This window comes from Denticeps clupeoides, chromosome 2 (assembly GCF_900700375.1).
Source record: "Denticeps clupeoides chromosome 2, fDenClu1.1, whole genome shotgun sequence".
In the NCBI taxonomy this organism is placed as follows: domain Eukaryota; kingdom Metazoa; phylum Chordata; class Actinopteri; order Clupeiformes; family Denticipitidae; genus Denticeps; species Denticeps clupeoides.
This window is the reverse complement of record NC_041708.1, coordinates 23,622,497-23,640,666: the sequence shown is the minus strand read 5'-3', so window position 1 is coordinate 23,640,666 and position 18,170 is coordinate 23,622,497. Positions and strand designations below refer to the sequence as shown.

Genomic DNA, 18,170 nt, shown 5'->3' with positions numbered 1-18,170 from the left:
ATGCTGCTCACTTCTGGGTTTACTAAGTGTGCACGAAGAAAAAGTCCACCACCAAGCAAAAGTCATTTTGATTTAAAAAAAAATCGCAAAATAAAAACAGAATGGAGTCCTGGAGGGATTGCATGATAAAATATGAAAAAGCATATTTAAGTGTTATCTAAAATGTTTTTGACTATTTTTCATGTAAACTCTGAATTTAGAGTTTACAGCTGAATACAGAAAATTGTAAAATTTTTGATATATGCCCAGATACTGTTTTATCTTGTATACGGTTATGATATATAATCCGACTATTTTACCACCCTTGTGGACACGTGTGGACATGTCTTAACGTTGTGGGGTTGTGTTGTTTCCCGCCTTGCCTTACCCACCCCAGCCACTCATAGCTGGTTCTTACGTGCGATGACCCGGGGGCAGCACCACCAGAACTTTTCCAGGGTGTTCTTAATTCTCGTCAGTCTCGGTTGAGTCCAGGACTGGTTTGGTCTTCCTGCAAAATGTACTTACTTATTTTCGTAATACTTTTAGGTTTTGTTGCCTCTTTCTGGAGCCCAAACGACTGAGCCTGCTGTGTTTCTCACAGTGTTGCAGACCTGCTGTTTTCTTCTCAGCCGAGTCATTGTTTCGTGGCTGGGTGGACCCTGCCTGTCCCCAGCCTTAGTCGTATTACAGGCGGATTCAACTCTAACATGAACATTTGAAAAATTGAAAATTGCACTACCTTGTAAAATATACTAGATGAAATGAGCTTCTGGCAAGTATGACGCAGACGTACAATGTTCTTTAACAAGGTTCTTTATAATCCACCATCCTGCTGGAGTGGCAGTATTTCATTCGTAAATTTTGAGTGAAGCCCCATGTCTGTTTTTAAATTCAGATCAGAACCCTGGAGAACACTGTCTCTCCTACACCACTGGACAGACATGAAGATTTGAGCCGATGGTCAAGAGGTGGCAGGGGCCAATAGAGAGTGAAGGGGAAAGGCCAAGCCCCCCTGACCACTGTTTGTAATTTACAGATCGGTCAAATAACACCCCAGGCACCGGGAAAACGTGGCCACGGCTGGCTTTTTTCGATGGAGAACCACCATCCCCTCTTTCTGAGGGATGGATGCATTGGCTCTTCTCGGTCATTCTGAAAGAAATACATGCTGCAGTCAGCAAGCCCACCAAACAATAAAGAGACCACCACGACTGTCACCAGTACTTTCTCCTTTGCTAAGAGAACATTAAAGCAGGCAATTAGCTCCCCAGACACTCACTGAGCACTTCTGTGTTCCTTTAAGAGCTTGAAGTTGTTGCCACATGCTACAGAGGCGCTTCAAGAGCCAGAACATCACTGTCAGAGAAGCATTTCCATCATAACAAAATGGTAGCAGCATGGAAAAAGCACCTCTGTGATGAAAAAGTTCACTTGTCTTGTTAAGATTTGGAATGCGTGGGAATGATCTTCACGTATGAGATTTTTGCTCTTGGCGATCCTTACCCAGAATTACTTTGAGCTGACGCTCGTCATTCATGAGGCGTTTCATGTTTCTTAATATGCTGAGGTGCTGCAGCATGACATTTCTTTATGAAGTGCTAGTATAATTTCTTTGATAGCTATTATATTTTTTATGATGAATATGTGCATAAGTTGTGATTTGATATATAATAGAATTTTATACGTATATTTATAGTCAAGGAGAAATGTTGATTTCCCTCACAATAACAATAGTTACACGATGTCATATGTTGTTCTGCCTCACAATAAATGCCACTGTTCAGAAATCATTGATTCCTATCAGTTCTTATATAAAATATTTTTTTCTTCTTGATCTTTCCAGTTTATCACACAGCTAGTTGCTCCCAGAACACAAAAAATTAAAACCAAATAATACAAATTTATACTTGATACATCATGATTTATCACAACCTGTTTCCTTTGACAGTTCAAATACATATTGATTGATACATATTGATACATACATATTTTATACATATAGGGTGGTAGTAGCCTAGTGGGTAACACACTCGCCTGTGAACCAGAAGACCCAGGTTCAACTATTGTGTCCCTGAGCAAGACACTTAACCCTGAGTTGCTCCAGGGTGACTGTCCCTGTAACTACTGATTGTATGTCGCTCTGGATAATGGCATTTGATAAATGCTGTAAATGTAAATGTATTTTTATGAGGCACTAATGGCCCTACTCACAACTCATTTGTATGTTGAATCAAGCCGCTTTATCTAGTGGTGCTTCCTTCTATGACATTTAACACCTACTTATATTTTTTTCCCTAAGAAAACGTATCCCTCGCAAGTCTAGTACTTTATATATTGTAAATTGAGGTATATCAATTGTGTATAGCATTTTTTTTCATTTGACCTTCTTACCTGTTCTTTCTCTCCATCAGAATTCCAGGCGGTCGGCTTGAAGAAGGGCATGTTCTTCAACCCAGACCCTTACCTGAAGATCGCCATCCAGCCCGGCAAGCACAGCATCTTCCCTGCCCTGCCCCACCATGGTCAAGAGAAGAGGTCGGCCATCATTTGCAACACTGTCAACCCCGTCTGGCGGGGGGAGGTACGGCTGTCACAACCATTTACCCAATGTCGCCCCCTGTAGTTTTGCCGGCTGCGCTTGTGTTGTAGCGCTACCCGTTGGCTCCTGTCGGACAAGCCAAACACTCCCATTGCTGTACTTTCAGCAAAGTAAGGAGGCAGGAAAGGTGTCAGACTCCTGCTGAGAAACAGTGCAGAAATAATCCCGAACAAACAGAAAGGAAAGTTGGGTAAATGTGCAGAAACTTTAGGGCTGCGCTCTGCACTCAGAGCAAGGTTTATTGGTGAGCCTTTGTTGCTCAGAATTTCAGACTTTAAAGGAGGAACCCTGCAGATAGCTTTGCTGTGATGGTTCTCTTATGTTGCCTCATGCCCTTTGGACAAGAATTGAAAAAGGGTCTCAGTTCGAAACCATATAACATTCTTCAAGCATGAAGCTCCTGGTGATGGGTAAACATTAATTGAAGCTGTCTCTGGTGCTTTGATAATTTTATGATGCTGTGTTGTGTATGAAAGATAACTTCAGTCCAATCCCAAAGCATTTATCTGCCCTTTAATGCAGAGTGGTGCCCTCGATGGCTTGTAATGTGTGTTCAAAATGCTATGGTGAGGCATGTCAGCATTGTGGGTTGTTTTAAGCAGGTAATGGTAACATACACCTTTTATCATTCCCTTTCCAATAATCTATCAGAGCCAGAACCATGAAGTGTTTTTGATGCACTGGAGGCACAACAAGTTCAAATTTGTGAAAAAGGACCTTGCTATTCGCCCACCGGTTTTGTCACTACCAGCCTCATTCTGACTAATAACTCTGACTGTTTATCGAATGACTTCTCTCCTTGGATTTGTCCTTACCTGCCTGCTGTCTGCCCCTGATCTTTTCGACTTCCTACCCGAATCCCGACACCTCCTGGTACCTTTGCTGACCCTAGCCCGAAGACCGAATTCTGTCAAGCTATCCACCCAGCCACGGTAAAGACTGAGTTCCCTGATTGGGCGTGTGCTGCCACCACCACAGCGTGGTCCTTCGTACCTCTCCTCACTGCACTGCTCGTTGGCGCACATGACCTCGCCCGTCCTACTGCACTGAGCTGTCTACTCCTGACAGCTCCTGCTGTCGCGTCCCCCCCGATAAACAATGCATGCAGCATTTACTTATCAGACGCCCTTATCCAGAGCGACTTACAATCAGTAGTTACAGGGACAGTCCCCCCCGGAGCAACTTAGGGTTAAGTTTCTTGCTCAGGGACACAATGGTAGTAAGTGGGATTTGAACCTGGGTCTTCTGGTTCATAGGCGAGTGTGTTACCCACTAGGCTACTACCACCCAACGTGATGCCACGAGCGGCAGAAAAACGCCTGGTTCAGATATCCGGGTGAATGAGGCCTTACAGGTAATTTCACTGTAATGAGCACACACGCTAACGTTTAATGTTGCAGTGCTGTTATCAATGTAGTAATCACACATTTAGAATCTGTACCCTAAACACAGTTTGTTGTACTGTATGTGTCTGTAAGGGTACGGTGTCGTGCGAAGTGTGATCGAACAGACTTTTGATTGGGTATTCAATTTAGGGTAATTGGAGTGCTTTTGTAATAATGAAAAAGGGGGTCATGAAGATGTCAGTATTGACTGCTGTGTAACTGACTGTAGATGGTGCAGGCTCCTGGAGCTGAAAATAACTAGGGATGGGCTCGATCCAATACGATATTGGGATCGATCTCGACAATGACATTGTTTACGCATTAGGTTTCTGACAGTCAGGGCCGATCCACTTACAATCCATTTTTCAGTCCAGAAAATGAGACAAACGCTGGGTTGTTTTCAGAACAAATGCCACTGAATCCCACTGGTTTGTACTGCAGTACTTCATTGTGTCACCGTGTGCTGTGCTGCAGTGATTCTGAATGACAGTCGCTTCACTTTCACTTCTCTGAATCTGAGTCAGAGTGCTGTGACGTATTGCAATGCATCTAAAAGCCAAATGGAGGAGAGGTCGGATATAGCTGTGGGTGTGTTCGAGATGAGTTTGGGTCTGTCCGCTGGTGTCGTGATGTAGCACAGACCTGCTGACCGCTGCAAGTTGCCATCAAGTCGGATGACTTTTTGCATGAGAACTGACTGCAATGCAGAGCTCGTGCCATTGGCAAGATTATTTTATGAATAGACCTTTTTTTTTACTTTTGACTTCCTTATATTCTCTGCCATTTTGTCCACTCCCGCTGGACGCGCCATACAGGAGTCTGCCCTCTTTAAATGCTAATGAGGAGGAGAGAGGCGGGACAAAGAGGAGAGCGGCCAATAGAAGTTGAGCAGGCATTCGCAGAAATGACTTCATCAACACCATTCACCAACAACTATGTTTGGTGTAGACATGCACCGTGTCGGCCTTTTCCCCTTATTTACTTTTACAGCAATTATCAGACTTACAATCAGTAGTTACAGGAACAGTCCCCCTGGAGCAACTTAAGTTGTTAAGTGTCTTGCACAATGGTAGTAACTGAGATTTCAACCTGGGTCTTCTGGTTCAAAGGCTACTACCACCCTTATTATGACAGAAGGGGACAAATTCCAGATACGACCATCTGAGCTGTCACTCTCTGAACAGTGAAGCAGAATGGCCAAAGCTCTCTTTACAACTATCACAATTTCTAGCCACTTCAGTACCATAGACAGGCTGGGAGAACTCGTATTAATGTTAAATAATCTCACAAAGTGAAATTTCATAAAGGGGACCTGTAAGGGACCAAGTCAGAATTAAATGTCATATAACCAGGGCAAAGCTTTCCTCCCCAGGGCTCATTTCCAGACTTAAGTATTGATGGTTACCCAGCCTGCTTGTTCTTGTTCGGCTGCTCACACCGACTGCGGATGTGTGAAGCCGTGGGACCGCCGCCCTCCAGAGGATAGAAGGAGGGCTGTGCTGAGACTTGTCCTTGCTATCTGTCACTTCCACAACCGCCATGAGAGCTCACTTCCGGGCACCTGTCTCCGGGGTGTTTCGCTTCCACCCTCTGAACGGACTTTCACCTCCGTCCAGAGCTCAGCACATTTCCTTCTCCCAGCGTTCACATCCTGGAGAGACTCTGCAACAACTGCATTAGAGGCTCCTTTTACAAGCTTCTTTGTGGAATCCACAGCCTCTTGATTCTTCTCGTGTCCTCTCATCTCCGTGATTTGGTCCACCATCAATCATCCCGGCAAGGAGGTTCTGTTTTTTATTTTTACTTTCATGACTCTGCAGGCCTTTCTCCTTTATTAGAGTCCATCTGCTGTTCAGGTTCATCTTGGCCGTAAACGTCAAATAGACTATAATTCTGGCATGCTGGTGAAATACGGCCAGTACGCAGCCAATCAGTACGCAGTAATGGAGCATGTTGTAACTCAGGCTGGAGGCAGTGGGATTAGACTGCAGCACAGTATGATTTTTTTAGGGGGGGGACACACACATGCGACATCACCGCTGCATTTCCACTGAGCTTCTGGATGAACACTCCGAACGCGCTTGAGTTCAGCTCCTCCAGCCGCAGCTCCTTGCTCTGCATGTGTGTCTCCAAATCTGCAAGGTCTGATGATGGGTCTCCAGGACAACGATTTCAAATCAAGGCAACCCCTTCTTTCTAGCTGGTTGTTTATTTTCCTCCTCTCCACATGTCTCTCTCTGTCCTCCCATTGGCCCTTAGAGGAATGGGGGAGGGTCAGCTGACTTGCAGTGTTGCAGAAGAAATGGGAAAGCTGGTGTTACGCCGAGCCAGGTTTAGAACCACTGGTATAGACAATGCTGTGTATTATGCTAATCACCATGGAGTAATTCTCATCACACCTCTCACAAGCTTCTCTGTGTGACTCTGATTTTTTTTTTTAAATCTGCTGTAATTTGCAGGCATCGTGCGCATTCATGATCAGCAGTGTTTCCTGACACTTGAACGGGTGGATGCATGTCTGACACGCTGGCACCTCGTCATTGCTAATTTGTCAGCGATGACGCCTCAGTGTGCGTCTGGCATATGCTAGCGCGACGAGCCCAGAAATATCAGTTTGGAGTACACAGAAATAGCTAGGCAGTCTTCTCCATCCTTCAAATCGTTCAGAGGAGCTCTTTGAAGGGTTTTTTTCCTTCCCCTCCCTCTGGAGAGCACAGTCTTTTAGTAGCGCTGAGTGGCTCTCACTGCCTCTGAAAGCTTTAATAGCTTTATGCTTCCATGTGTGACGCCCAGGGCTCATTGTGCCGTCACAGCCGGTGCCGGGAGTCCTGAGTAATCTAGGATGAAGCCAATTAAGCATGATTACTCAGGACTCCTTAAAAGCAGGTTGGCAGCACCTAGTAGGTGCTGCAAAATTAATGCGGTCACCTGTTGGAGCTAGCGTGTGTTTGTTTCCAGTTTCCTGTCCTTTTGGCACACGCCTGCGGGTTAGTTTTACTTCGTTCTTTTGTTCCTGGTTTTTGTCCTTCGTGACGTTTTTGTTGTCCTTTTTTCCAAATGTACAGTTCCTTTCTTCCCCCGCCAGCCCTCAGTCGTGACACCATGCTTTCAGGGACTTAATGGTCCTCTCAACCCCAGTCACACTGTACATTGTGGATTTTTCTTTTCTTCCTTCCAAGTTTTAATAATTCAACCCAAGAGTCCTTTGTAGAAATTGCTTGCGGAACTCAATTCTTACTTAAGTGTGTTAAGGAGTCAAGCCAGTTAAATGCTTATCAAATATTTTTGGCCAGTTTTGGGTTTGTCCAGATTTTTGAAAGTAGCACATTTCTTGTATATTTTCTCTTTAATTGGCTTTAAAATGTTACAGTTTGTCGATGCATTAACTTGTTAATGTTCCTTGGCACCCTGACACCCTCACCAGTCAGAATAATAATTGTGTTAATTACATAAAAGTATGTGAGTGCTTTTCGATTGTTTCTTTTGATGATGGCTCTCAAGCACAATAGAAAAAACAGGAATGTGCATAACTGGTCCGATATTTAATTTGTGTGTTGCTCCGGTTGTTGCAAGACCCAGGATGATGTGAACAATGACATATGGAGCAAGACACAACCTCTCCCATCGCCAAGAATAGTCTTTTACATGAATCATGTTGTACCATTTGGTCCTGTCACACTTGATCAGGCTCGGCACGCAGACGCTTTCTCAGCAGAGAAGCCATTATTTCACTATTCCACCACAGATGAGCTCGCGACTCTGTTTCTGTGCTCTGTCCTCGTCTCCTGCTGTGCTGGCCTTCACATCCTCGTCATAGAACAGTGTGTTGAGTTTTTTATGTCTCTTTTTATTCATTGCAATAAATATGGTGTCCAGGTCTATAGCTAAAGAACCATTTAGAAAACCATTGAGTTCACTGACTCCATCGCCTCTAGTTTGAAGGGATCTGCAGTTGTTAGCAGTAGTTGTGACTCTCCTTTGTATCCGCTGTCCTTGTTGGAGTTGTACACTTAGTAATGATCTGAACCTTGAAGGTTGGAAGTGGCTCATATAGAGTATATTAAATCCTTCATTGCCTTGGTAGGACATGATCTAAGTATCCAAATAATATATAATGTAATCACTTTTGTTTTATGATATTGGTTCATTTTCCCTATATATAGTTTAATCCTAGTCCTAGAGCAGGGGTCACCAAGCCTGGTCCTGGAGGACACCTGTCCTGCACATTTTTGTGTTTACCTTTGTTTAGCACACTTGATTCAACTTCTGTACCTATTATTGAACAGTTCTTGATTTGAAGGAGCTGTGGTGGAACATGGAAAGATCTAAGGTGTGCAGGACTGGTGGAGAACGTTATTGTAGGTTTTTATTTATTTATATATTTTTAGTTTATTCCATTGCTACTTCTGTGAAGGGGAAATTGACACACTACTGAAGTTATAATTCTCACTCTGGAAAGCACCACCCCAATTGTGGCATACCAGACCCCACACAGGTTAACTAAAAACATTCCATAAAACAGAAAATTCATTTTTGATCACCTCCAGCAGTTGAAAAGTGATGCCACCATCGTGTCTGTGTGCCTCCTGAACAGGTTTGTTTTACCCCTGACTGCAGGCACAGAGCTAAGAATGGGTATTAAGTGAGACACCGCATCTCCGCTGAGTCCTCGTTTTTGCTGTCTCATAAATGGCTGAAGGCCAGAAGACTGCAGTGATACTGGGTTGGAGAAGGACTCCGGGGGGCAAGAGCATCCAGTTGCACTTAGAGGTGATGTAGGCAGGAGAAGAGTGAGCAGCTGTTCATCATAGGCTCTTCTGCATCAGTCCGCTGTCCAGAATTCCCAGCGCAGTTCCCAAAAACATGCTCTATATGTGTGAATGAAAGTGGTTCTGATGCGGATGCTGTAGTGTTTTTTTTTTCCTGCCAACACAACCTCTTTTTTTTTTGTGGCGCCATGAAAAGAGGACAAAGCTGTAATTTTCAATTAAAACTGGGGGCAGAGGATGGCGGAGCTGCAGGGCAGAGAGAGCCGACCGCTGTGTGCAAATTGCATTCGGCTGCATAGATTGAATTTGCAGGGCGGGGAGGTTCGGGGAGGAGGGGAGGAAGAACGGTGCTAAGTGGTTCACCGAGGCACTGGGCAGGGAGCTCCTCCAGCTTCATATCGGTGAGTCATGCCGCCAGCCTGAAGGTGGAGACCTGGCAGAGTGTGAGCCGTTGACCCTCTCAAGGTGTTCCTGGCGGGCTCGCCAATAAAGCCATCCAGTTCCCCCACCCCGACTCATATGACCGCTCAGTTTTCCAGCGCCTCAGCAAATCCAGCTTCCTACTTCCTACTTTTTTTAGTTTTTTTCAATCAGGCCCAGTTCAATGGAAAATCGTCAGAATTCCTGAATGGAAATGAATGTTTCTTGTATGTTAAATTCTAATAAGAAATGCACTGGGTATTTTACAAAATATGGCTTCATACACAACCATTTAGGTTTTTGTATTCACCAAGAAATCCAAACTGGACTGAGACTTAGAGATTCAGCAGCAGCCCGATGATATTTACTGCTGCAATAATCAATTTTGGACTTGGATATGTTGCTGATCTGAATCATATGGCTGCAGATATGGAATAAATGGTTATTGAAAGCACATGAATGAGTGAGAGTGAATCGTCTTTTGCTAAAGTCACAATCTCACTGGCATCGCTGGATTGTTGTTAGTTGAGTAGGTGGCTATGAGTTGAAGCTTTAAACAGACTTAAACCTAGCTGGGGTGTACATTTTATTGGATAATCATTTGACTGATAATGAAACCTTATAATTGTAAATAATGTAAAATATATATATAAGTTTTTATGTATTTCATGCCCTTCTCCTTTTAATCGTCATCTGAAAGCACCTTGGAGAGCGCACTGATCCTCCTGGCAGCCCTCAGCACCTCGGCCAGCTGCAGAGTGTGAGCTCTCTACAGTGTTCCAGTCTTTGTTAATGTTTTGCCTATGCTCTGACTATGTTAAAAACTGTTGGAGTGCAGACCTTCACGTAACTGCAAGGATGAGAACTTGTGGGCCAGGACTGAGAATACACTGAACAGTTGCATGAACTCTTTTTCTCTTTTCCTTAAACATTGTCTGTAACTCATTTGCACACCTTCACCCTACCAGTTACACATATTTTAGGTTAAAGACGTAAAAGTGTAATATTTGGTTATGTTTGCAATATTTGCATATTGGTTCATTGTATACTTGCAACATTTGCAATACTGCGGTCTGTAGTAGTCGCAAAAACCATTTCACTGCCGTGTATGACTGTGTATGTGACAAATAAATTTGAATTTGAACAGTTTTTTTAAACATAAATAAATATCTTGGAATTAATATATATATAAGTGGATGTGACTTTTCTTTGATTATATTTTTTTCTTCCTTAAATTAATTCTATATTAATATATCTATATCAATTAAGATTGATATAGATATTGATATAGATATTTTTTACTACAAAAAGTATACAAAAGTTTACATTTAAAATACCTGCTGAGTGTAGTATCCTTTTTCTCTCTCTTGTGCCTGCAGCACTTCAACTTTGTGTCTCTGCCCACCGATGTGCTGGAAATTGAAGTGAAAGACAAGTTTGCCAAGAGTCGGCCCATCATCAAGCGCTTCCTGGGCAAGTTTTCCATGCCAGTGCAGAGGCTGCTGGAGAAACATGCCATAGGGTTAATATTTTCTCTTCAAATATGTATATATATAAGTGTGTGTGTGTGTGTGTGTGTGTGTGTGTGTGTGTGTATGTGTGTGTGTTTGTAAAAAGTTGCACCATACCTTACACTGGCTCAAAAGCCTCTTGCACAACACATAGAAAAATTGTCCTACCCTACTCTGGATCATGAAACTGTATTGATCATCTGACAACTTGTTTGCCTTAAATTACACGGAACAATGATAATACCTGGGGTTTTATCATAATACCTGAAATGTGGGGTTCTAAATATTTTTTTGGTTAAATGAGCATAGCTGAGTAACTGCTTATTGCTGTTCAGAAATGGGTGAGAGTGTCAGGGCCTCGTCCTCTCTCTCTCTCTCTCTTTTTCCAGGGACCGTGTCGTCAGCTACAGTCTCAGTCGCCGGCTGCCAACAGACCATGTCAGCGGCCAGCTGCAGTTCCGTTTTGAGATAACATCCTCCATTCATCCAGGTCTCTAATGATTTCTCTCCACTGTCGTCCCCTGCTCCTGCACCAAATCCTCTTCTCCTGCCTCATTCTGACATCGCAGTCAGGGAATGGTGTAGAGGGTGTCCTGAAATTCATAGGAATTCGGATAAATTTTTTTTTTTTTTCGATTTAGCCCTCACAAAAGTGAGTGTCAGATGTTTGTATTTATCTTGGCAGATGATGAGGAGGTGTCACTCTACATGGAGCCAGACTGCATTGTGTCTGCTGACAACCAGGCAGAAGAGGACAATCTGGAGGAAGAGCCTGCCGCCGCTGCCAGCCCGGCCTCAGATACTACACCCAGTGTGGGTGCTGAGCTTCCAGAGCTGCCTGAGGACGGAGCTCCAGAAGCCGAGGACGTTGCCGACCAGTCTCCCACCTCCCCAGCTGAACTCCAACCTCGAGGTGCTGCCGAGGAAGAGGAGGTGGAGGAGGAACCTGTCCAAGAGGAGGAGGAGGAGGGGGAGACTGTGGGTTCATCGCCATCAGGTCAGCAGGACATTGCTGCTGAAGAACAACAAGTGGAGCAGCCTGGAGATTCTGTGGACCCGACATGTGAAGTGGAAGGAATAGAAGGGGTGGAAGCTCACCCTGATCCTGCTGCTGAGTCCAGGGATGTGAACAATGAGGAACCTAGTGAAGAACCAGAGGCTGAGGCCGTTCAGGTGGCCGAAGCTTCGGAGGAACAGCAGGCGGAAGCAAGAGAGGAAGAGACTGGTAGGGAGGTGGAGAGGGTGTCCTGCTCCATGAAGAGGAGCAACTTCAAGCACAAGAGTCGGCCCTGCTCCCTGCCCGTGAACGAGCTGGAGACGGTTATCGCCTCGGTCTGCGGCGAGCCTGAGACGCCCCGCACCCACTACATTCGCATCCACCACCTGCTCCACAGCCTTCCCTCTGCCCAGCAGCTCTACAGCAGTCAAGAGGACGAGGAAGGCAGCTCCGAGGAGCCCACGCTCAAGCCCGAGGGCAACAAAACCGGGGGTGAGGAGGAGGATGAAGATGAGGACGCATCTGAGGCCCACTCGCCATCCGTAGTCCTGGCGTGTCCGGGGCCGTGCTGTCGAAGGACGCTGCCCCGCAGTCTGTCCATCGAACGTCTGTCGGAGCTCAACCAGCTGCTGGAGAGGGAGCGTCGCTCGCCCACTGCCTCCATCCGGCTCAGCAGCGAGGACGGGGAGACAGGCGGAGGCGGGGTGGGCCGGGGTCCGAGAGAAAGCGAATGCGAGCTGTGCGACACCTCCTGCTACAGCACCTCCTGCTACAGCACTTCCTGCTACAGCACTTCCTGCTACAGCAACTCCGGCTACGAGAGCCGGGCGCGGTTCTGCAGCCACACCCGCCTCTCCTCCGTGGACAGCACCCGCCTATCAGAGAGCACCGTCTTCTCCTCGCAGGAGGAGGAAGAGGAAGAGGAGAACAGTGCCTTCGAGTCGGTGGCCGACTGCATCCAGAGCCCCGGTGTCCGGGGAGGGACAGGAGAAGGGTCGTCCCAGTGGGGCGAGACCACGCCCGAAGCAGGACACCGGGCCAGACAGGACAGCGAGGAGTCGTCGGTGGCCGGTCCCAGTACCAGACACCCCGGTAAGAACTGCTTCAAACCACAGAATTAGTTTTGGACTTCAGTTCTGTTTTTCCACATTTCTCCCGTTTTAATAAGCCTTATTCCTGCAATGTGACACTATTGCAGATATTTACGTCAGCAGCATTTGTCAGCAGGGTTTTTGTGCTCTCGAGAAAAATGCTGTCGCGTCAGGGAGGAACCTTAGCAGGCGAAAATGGTTCCAATTCGCTTCCCCTTCACTTGCTGTCATTCTGAAACTGATACCGCTAGTTAGTGTGCTGTGCTACAGTCTATTCTCAGGTGCTAGTGCATTTATAAATGGATATGTACGGTATAGAAAGACATGCACACTCCCCCCCATGCTCCAGTTAGGCAATGAATGACATTGGGGTTTAAGTATTAGGGGACAGGCCGGTGACTGAGAAAGCGACTGAAATAATGTAGGGTTCCCAAATAATGTAGAGTTCGTGGCTTCTGTACTATTTACAGTTGTAATCCCCACCCCACACACACACATCTGACCCCATTTCATGCACCCAGACAAAAAATACCTCCCACTGGGAAGGCTATTCGCCATTCATACTAAATTGGCTGCTGATTTATCAAATGACATATATAAATAAAAAAACACAAAAATAATGGGTGTACTGGGTTATTACTGGTGTATGGATTTTTACTGCTAGTTTGGGTATTTTTCCATTGCTGTTCGATAACGAACAGTTCGCGAACAGCCTATATTTACCCCTAAGCATCAGCTGATCCGGACACCCATCCCACGCCTTTGAACCTTGGCTTCATTAGTAATAAGTGCTGATTCTGGGTGCTTTCAAAGAGCCGATTGATATCCCGGCCTGAATAAGAGCTTGCTCTAGACACTAGAATTCCCTGACGTTGATTGGTGGGGCTGCCCACTCACCCAATTAGCTTCCATTGTATGAGTGCTCATGTGCAAACTATGTTCTTAAAGAAACCAATCAAGAGCCCATAATGAAAACAATACCCCCACAGGCGGCATATTTAGCTAATTAGAGGGTTTGATTAGTGAAATTAATCTGGTGCCAAAGCCAAATTGTGGCTTTCAGTTAGTCTTAAAGCATCAAACTAGAGACCCAATAAATGGACATTTTTAATGCTTACATGCTTATGACTTGGTGAGGCATTTCCTGGGAAATCAGTAAATGGGAAAATGTAAGCACTGCGTCTAATGGCACTTCTACTGTAAAATGACCTATCTGGAGGGAGGTTGGTGCAGTATAAACCACTACTTTGCACCACAAAATGTTTAAAAAAGGTCAAATTTTACAATGCTGCTGGCATACACCATGTCTACACAATACACAATTGTTGAATGCTATGTTATATATACATATATACTGCAGATACGCTGCAATCAGTTTGGTTAAATATGTATTGTTCACATGCCAAATCATTTTTAAAGGACCCCAGAGCAAGGACAGCTGAATGCTGTTCGGTGAAATGAAAGAGAGGAGGGGCATTTAGAAGGCGTTGGGAGAAACAGGAACCATCGGAAATATCCGGTGGCTTCTGTCACTGTAATAATGTCACGTTTACATCGGTTCTCCCTCAGCCCACTCCAGAAATAACACAGCATTAGATTTCAGCCAAGCAGGCATCCATTCTGCGAGGATAATCACTTTGCCGTCATTGGATTATTCTTTTTTTTGCCTTCAAAAGTGCCATATCCAGCGGCTGCTGCACTGTCTGCAGTTTTTGTAAAAGAAATGTTCATTTTTGTTGCAAGTACAGCCCCCTCCAACACCAAAAAAACAAAACCTTTTTCCACATTTAATTGCATCTGATTTAATGACATCGGCAGCTACTGTAAAGTCTCTGCTTTTTCCACCCTCTCATAGGCAGTAAGCTCTTGCCATGCAGTCATGCTCCAGTCCACCAACTTCCTGCTTTACGACCTGACCCCCACCATTACCCAGCTATCGATGAACCATTACCGCCAAGTAAGCGTTCCTCAGTCATAACCATCCTCATTCATGACACTCAACTACAGCCAGTGTGTGTGTGTGTGTGTGTGTGTGAAAGAGAAGTAGTATAGGGTACAAAAATTAAAGATTGTGCCACAGCTTGTTCCAACCTGGCATATTCACTTAAATATACTCCGTGTGAGGTGTGTAAGTGCAGGAGTCTGTCTGTATTGTGTGTATTTGGATGTGTGTACGTATCTGGTGTTGAGTGGGCTGTCCTGCATCCAAATGCCCTCCCCATTCAATGCAGTGACTGATGGTTCTTTAAGGAACGCACATGCATGCCATTTTTCTCTCCACGCCTCTCCCCTTGTTCTTTCACCCATCTTTCCGCCAAATTCTGCACGGACGCATCCACCCTCACCCCACCCCACCCCCCCTTTCCATTCCTCACTGAGAAACGCCTTAATGAAAGCGGAGTGCTTACAAGTGGGATTCGCTCTCGTGCATAAGGTGCCTCGGCTCCTCTGAAGCACTTTGTCATTTTGTTACTGTAATTGAGCTTCGTTCTGTAGGAGATCAGAGGGAAACTGTGTCTTCCATAGCGATGGATGCCACTCAATTTTTACGATTGTCATGCTCGGTCGCATGAAGGAACAGGACAGAGGCTTCAGCTCCATTGGGCCCTTTTGGTTGAAGCCGGTATGCAGAAGCAGTATATTAAAAAAATAAAAAAATGCACCCAACTCTTCTTCACTGTCAGTGCATCACTCTCTTCACCCACAAAAATGCAACATTCCACCACCACACCATTCAAGTGATGAGAACAATGTCACTCCAGAACCAGTAAAAGGTCAAAACCAGACGAGAAACCAGTAGACACAATCAAGACAAGAACTGGGTGATCACAGTCAACTAGAATGTAACTTTATTTAGCTGATTTCAATGTAGCTTTAAATATCACCCCTACTATTTTTTTTTTTTTTTTTGCATTTTTTAGAGCAACGACTGAAGACACAGGATTATGAAATGACACACGTGGCATTACGTAATAAACAAAAAGAAAGAGCAATCAAGGCAAAAAGTGGATGGTAGAAACCTAGTGGGAAACACACTCGCCTTTTTGCACACTGTGAATCGCAATCTCGCCTCTCTGTGTACTGGAATATAGTGAGATGACAATAAAGTGGTCTTTGACTTTGACTATGAACCAGACTATGACCCAAGTTCAAACTCCACTTGGTGCCATTGTGACCATTAACCCTGACACAAGACACTTAAATCTGAGTGTCTCCAGGGGGGACTGTCCCTGTCACTACTGATTGTTAGTCGCTCTGGATAAGGCCGTCTTATAAATGCCGTAAATGTAAAAATCTGAAGATTTGAGTGTCGCCAAATCAAGGATTGATATGATATGAGACGTGATATGAGTTTGACGAATGAGTTCGCATTCTCGCATTCTCCATTTCCAAATGTTTTAAACGCCATTTTAAACGACACATTGCATGAAGAATAATGACTAGTGTTACAATAAATGTGTACAATGTATATATAAATAGATAGAAAAAAGACGTGAGTTGTCTGTATGTTGCAGAGGAGAAAATAACAACCCAACCAGGCCTTTCTGTTGGTGTGTAACAGAACGAAAGTACATACTGAAAGATCCATGTAGGTAGCACAGAGCAACTCGATAAGTGTTCCCCTGTTGCAGAATAAAAATCGTATTTGAAATTACGCATCACTCATGCCCGCTTACTGATGCCGACCGACTCAGAGTAGCAGGAGCCCCTCTGAGCTGCAGTGGGCACTAAAAATAGCACCCAAAAACCTGCTCAGCGTGGGGGTTTTATGAGGAGCCAATCAGCAGCCACACACACAGCAAAGAAAGAAAGAGACGTGGAAGACGGAATCAGTGGGCATGGTCACGTGTTTGCAGCAAAGTCCGTAATCAGTGAAAGCCCTCTCTGCCTGTCCTCAAGAACATTTATCTGCGGTAAAGATATTATATGTTGTTTACAATGTGAAATCCCGATTGCGCTTCCTGTGTGTGTGGGTTTTTTTTTTTTTTTGTTGTTGGGATTAAACCCCTGGCTCCTCCGCATCATTTTCAGTATTCAGCAGTTTTTTTTAAGATAAACACTAAATCTGTGTGTGTCAAGTCCGTTTGAGCAAAGTTGGAGAATAGCTCTCATAAAACTGTCACTTCCAACACTCAAATCAATTTTCGCTGCATCAGTTACGGTCACAAAATCTGCAGGGTGGAGTGTCTGTAATCTTTGGTGATTTCCAATATTTTAAAGGACATAATTTACAGTGTGTGTATGTGTGTGTGTGTGTCCTCACAATCCTGACACGTTGCATATTTATAAGAAGGTTCTCACAAGAGAATTGTTTTCAAATATCATGTTGTTTTATTAACATTTTGAAAATGACTATTTATATAAATTGAATAATTAGAATACGTGTGATGGAAATGTGATCTGTGAATTAACCCTGACCTCCTTTATGGTGAAGGGTCAGTGAGTGTAACACAGCTCAGCCATTTCGGTCCGAGGTGGGCCTGATTTAGAGAGACGGAGAGGTTGTTGGCTGGTGGTCCGGGTGGGCTTCATTCCCGGATGCTGTATTTGGACGGTGAGATGCATTATACTTGCAAATGTGCTGAAGCCTGGTGCCAGATCTGATCCGGCATCGCCTCTCCTCGCTGTGGCGTGAGACCAGCCACTCTCGCTGTTTGCCTGACTCAGCTGCCGAGGGTAATAAACGACCTTGTGCGCCCTCCTGCCACGCCCAGCTGCAGTGTGCATGACAACATCACCCCTGTGAACTTGCGTGTCTCTTTTTTTGTTGTGGCACGGCCAGATTGGGAGGCACGGATCGACAGCCACGGCCGCGTCTTCTATGTGGACCATGTCAACCGCACCACCACGTGGCAGCGGCCCACCCACGCCGCCAAGTGCGGCGGCATGCAGAGGTCCAACTCCATCCAGCAGATGGAGCATCTCAACAGAAGGTAGGCAAGCTCCTCCTAGCCGACTTCATTATCGCCATAACCCCGCCCCTCCTGATGAGCGGTTTAATGGCCAGTGATTGACAGAAGGGTAGTGTTTTTACCTTAATGCCAACTCTGCCTCTGCTAATAAAAACTTGTTTTATTAACTTTTTACATTTTTGTTTCTACTATTGTCATCAAACATTTACAGTTGTACAGAATATGCAACATGTAGCAGGTGCGGCCTTACCTTCAGTATAAAAAAATGCTATATGGATTTTTCGAGCCGACTAACCTCTTCACAGCTTGAGCAAGTATTTGTGTGTCTGTTTGGCTGGTATTTGCTATTGTTAAAAGAAGAGTCCATATCGAGGCATCTTTTTTTCTTTTAAATGTATAGTGGGAGGAAAGGAGGACACACTTGACAACAATACAAACAAAATAGACTCACACACAACCCATGCACAGTCGTGGCCAAAAGTTTTGAGAACAACGCAAATGCT

At 44.9% G+C, this 18,170-nt stretch overlaps 1 protein-coding gene across 2 annotated transcripts in view; it reads left to right on the top strand.

Annotated features, from left to right (window-relative positions):
- The window catches only part of hecw1a (HECT, C2 and WW domain containing E3 ubiquitin protein ligase 1a), a 56,357-nt gene that overhangs the window by 19,419 nt on the left and 18,768 nt on the right, over positions 1–18,170 (top strand). The window contains exons 7-12 of one of the 2 annotated variants that reach the window (XM_028967125.1): positions 2,394–2,563; positions 10,535–10,677; positions 11,056–11,156; positions 11,352–12,755; positions 14,610–14,711; positions 17,538–17,688. In XM_028967125.1, the coding sequence (XP_028822958.1) occupies positions 2,394–2,563; positions 10,535–10,677; positions 11,056–11,156; positions 11,352–12,755; positions 14,610–14,711; positions 17,538–17,688 (2,071 nt within the window). The remainder of the gene's footprint in view (positions 1–2,393; positions 2,564–10,534; positions 10,678–11,055; positions 11,157–11,351; positions 12,756–14,609; positions 14,712–17,537; positions 17,689–18,170) is intronic. The other variant, XM_028967127.1, reaches the window with a different exon arrangement.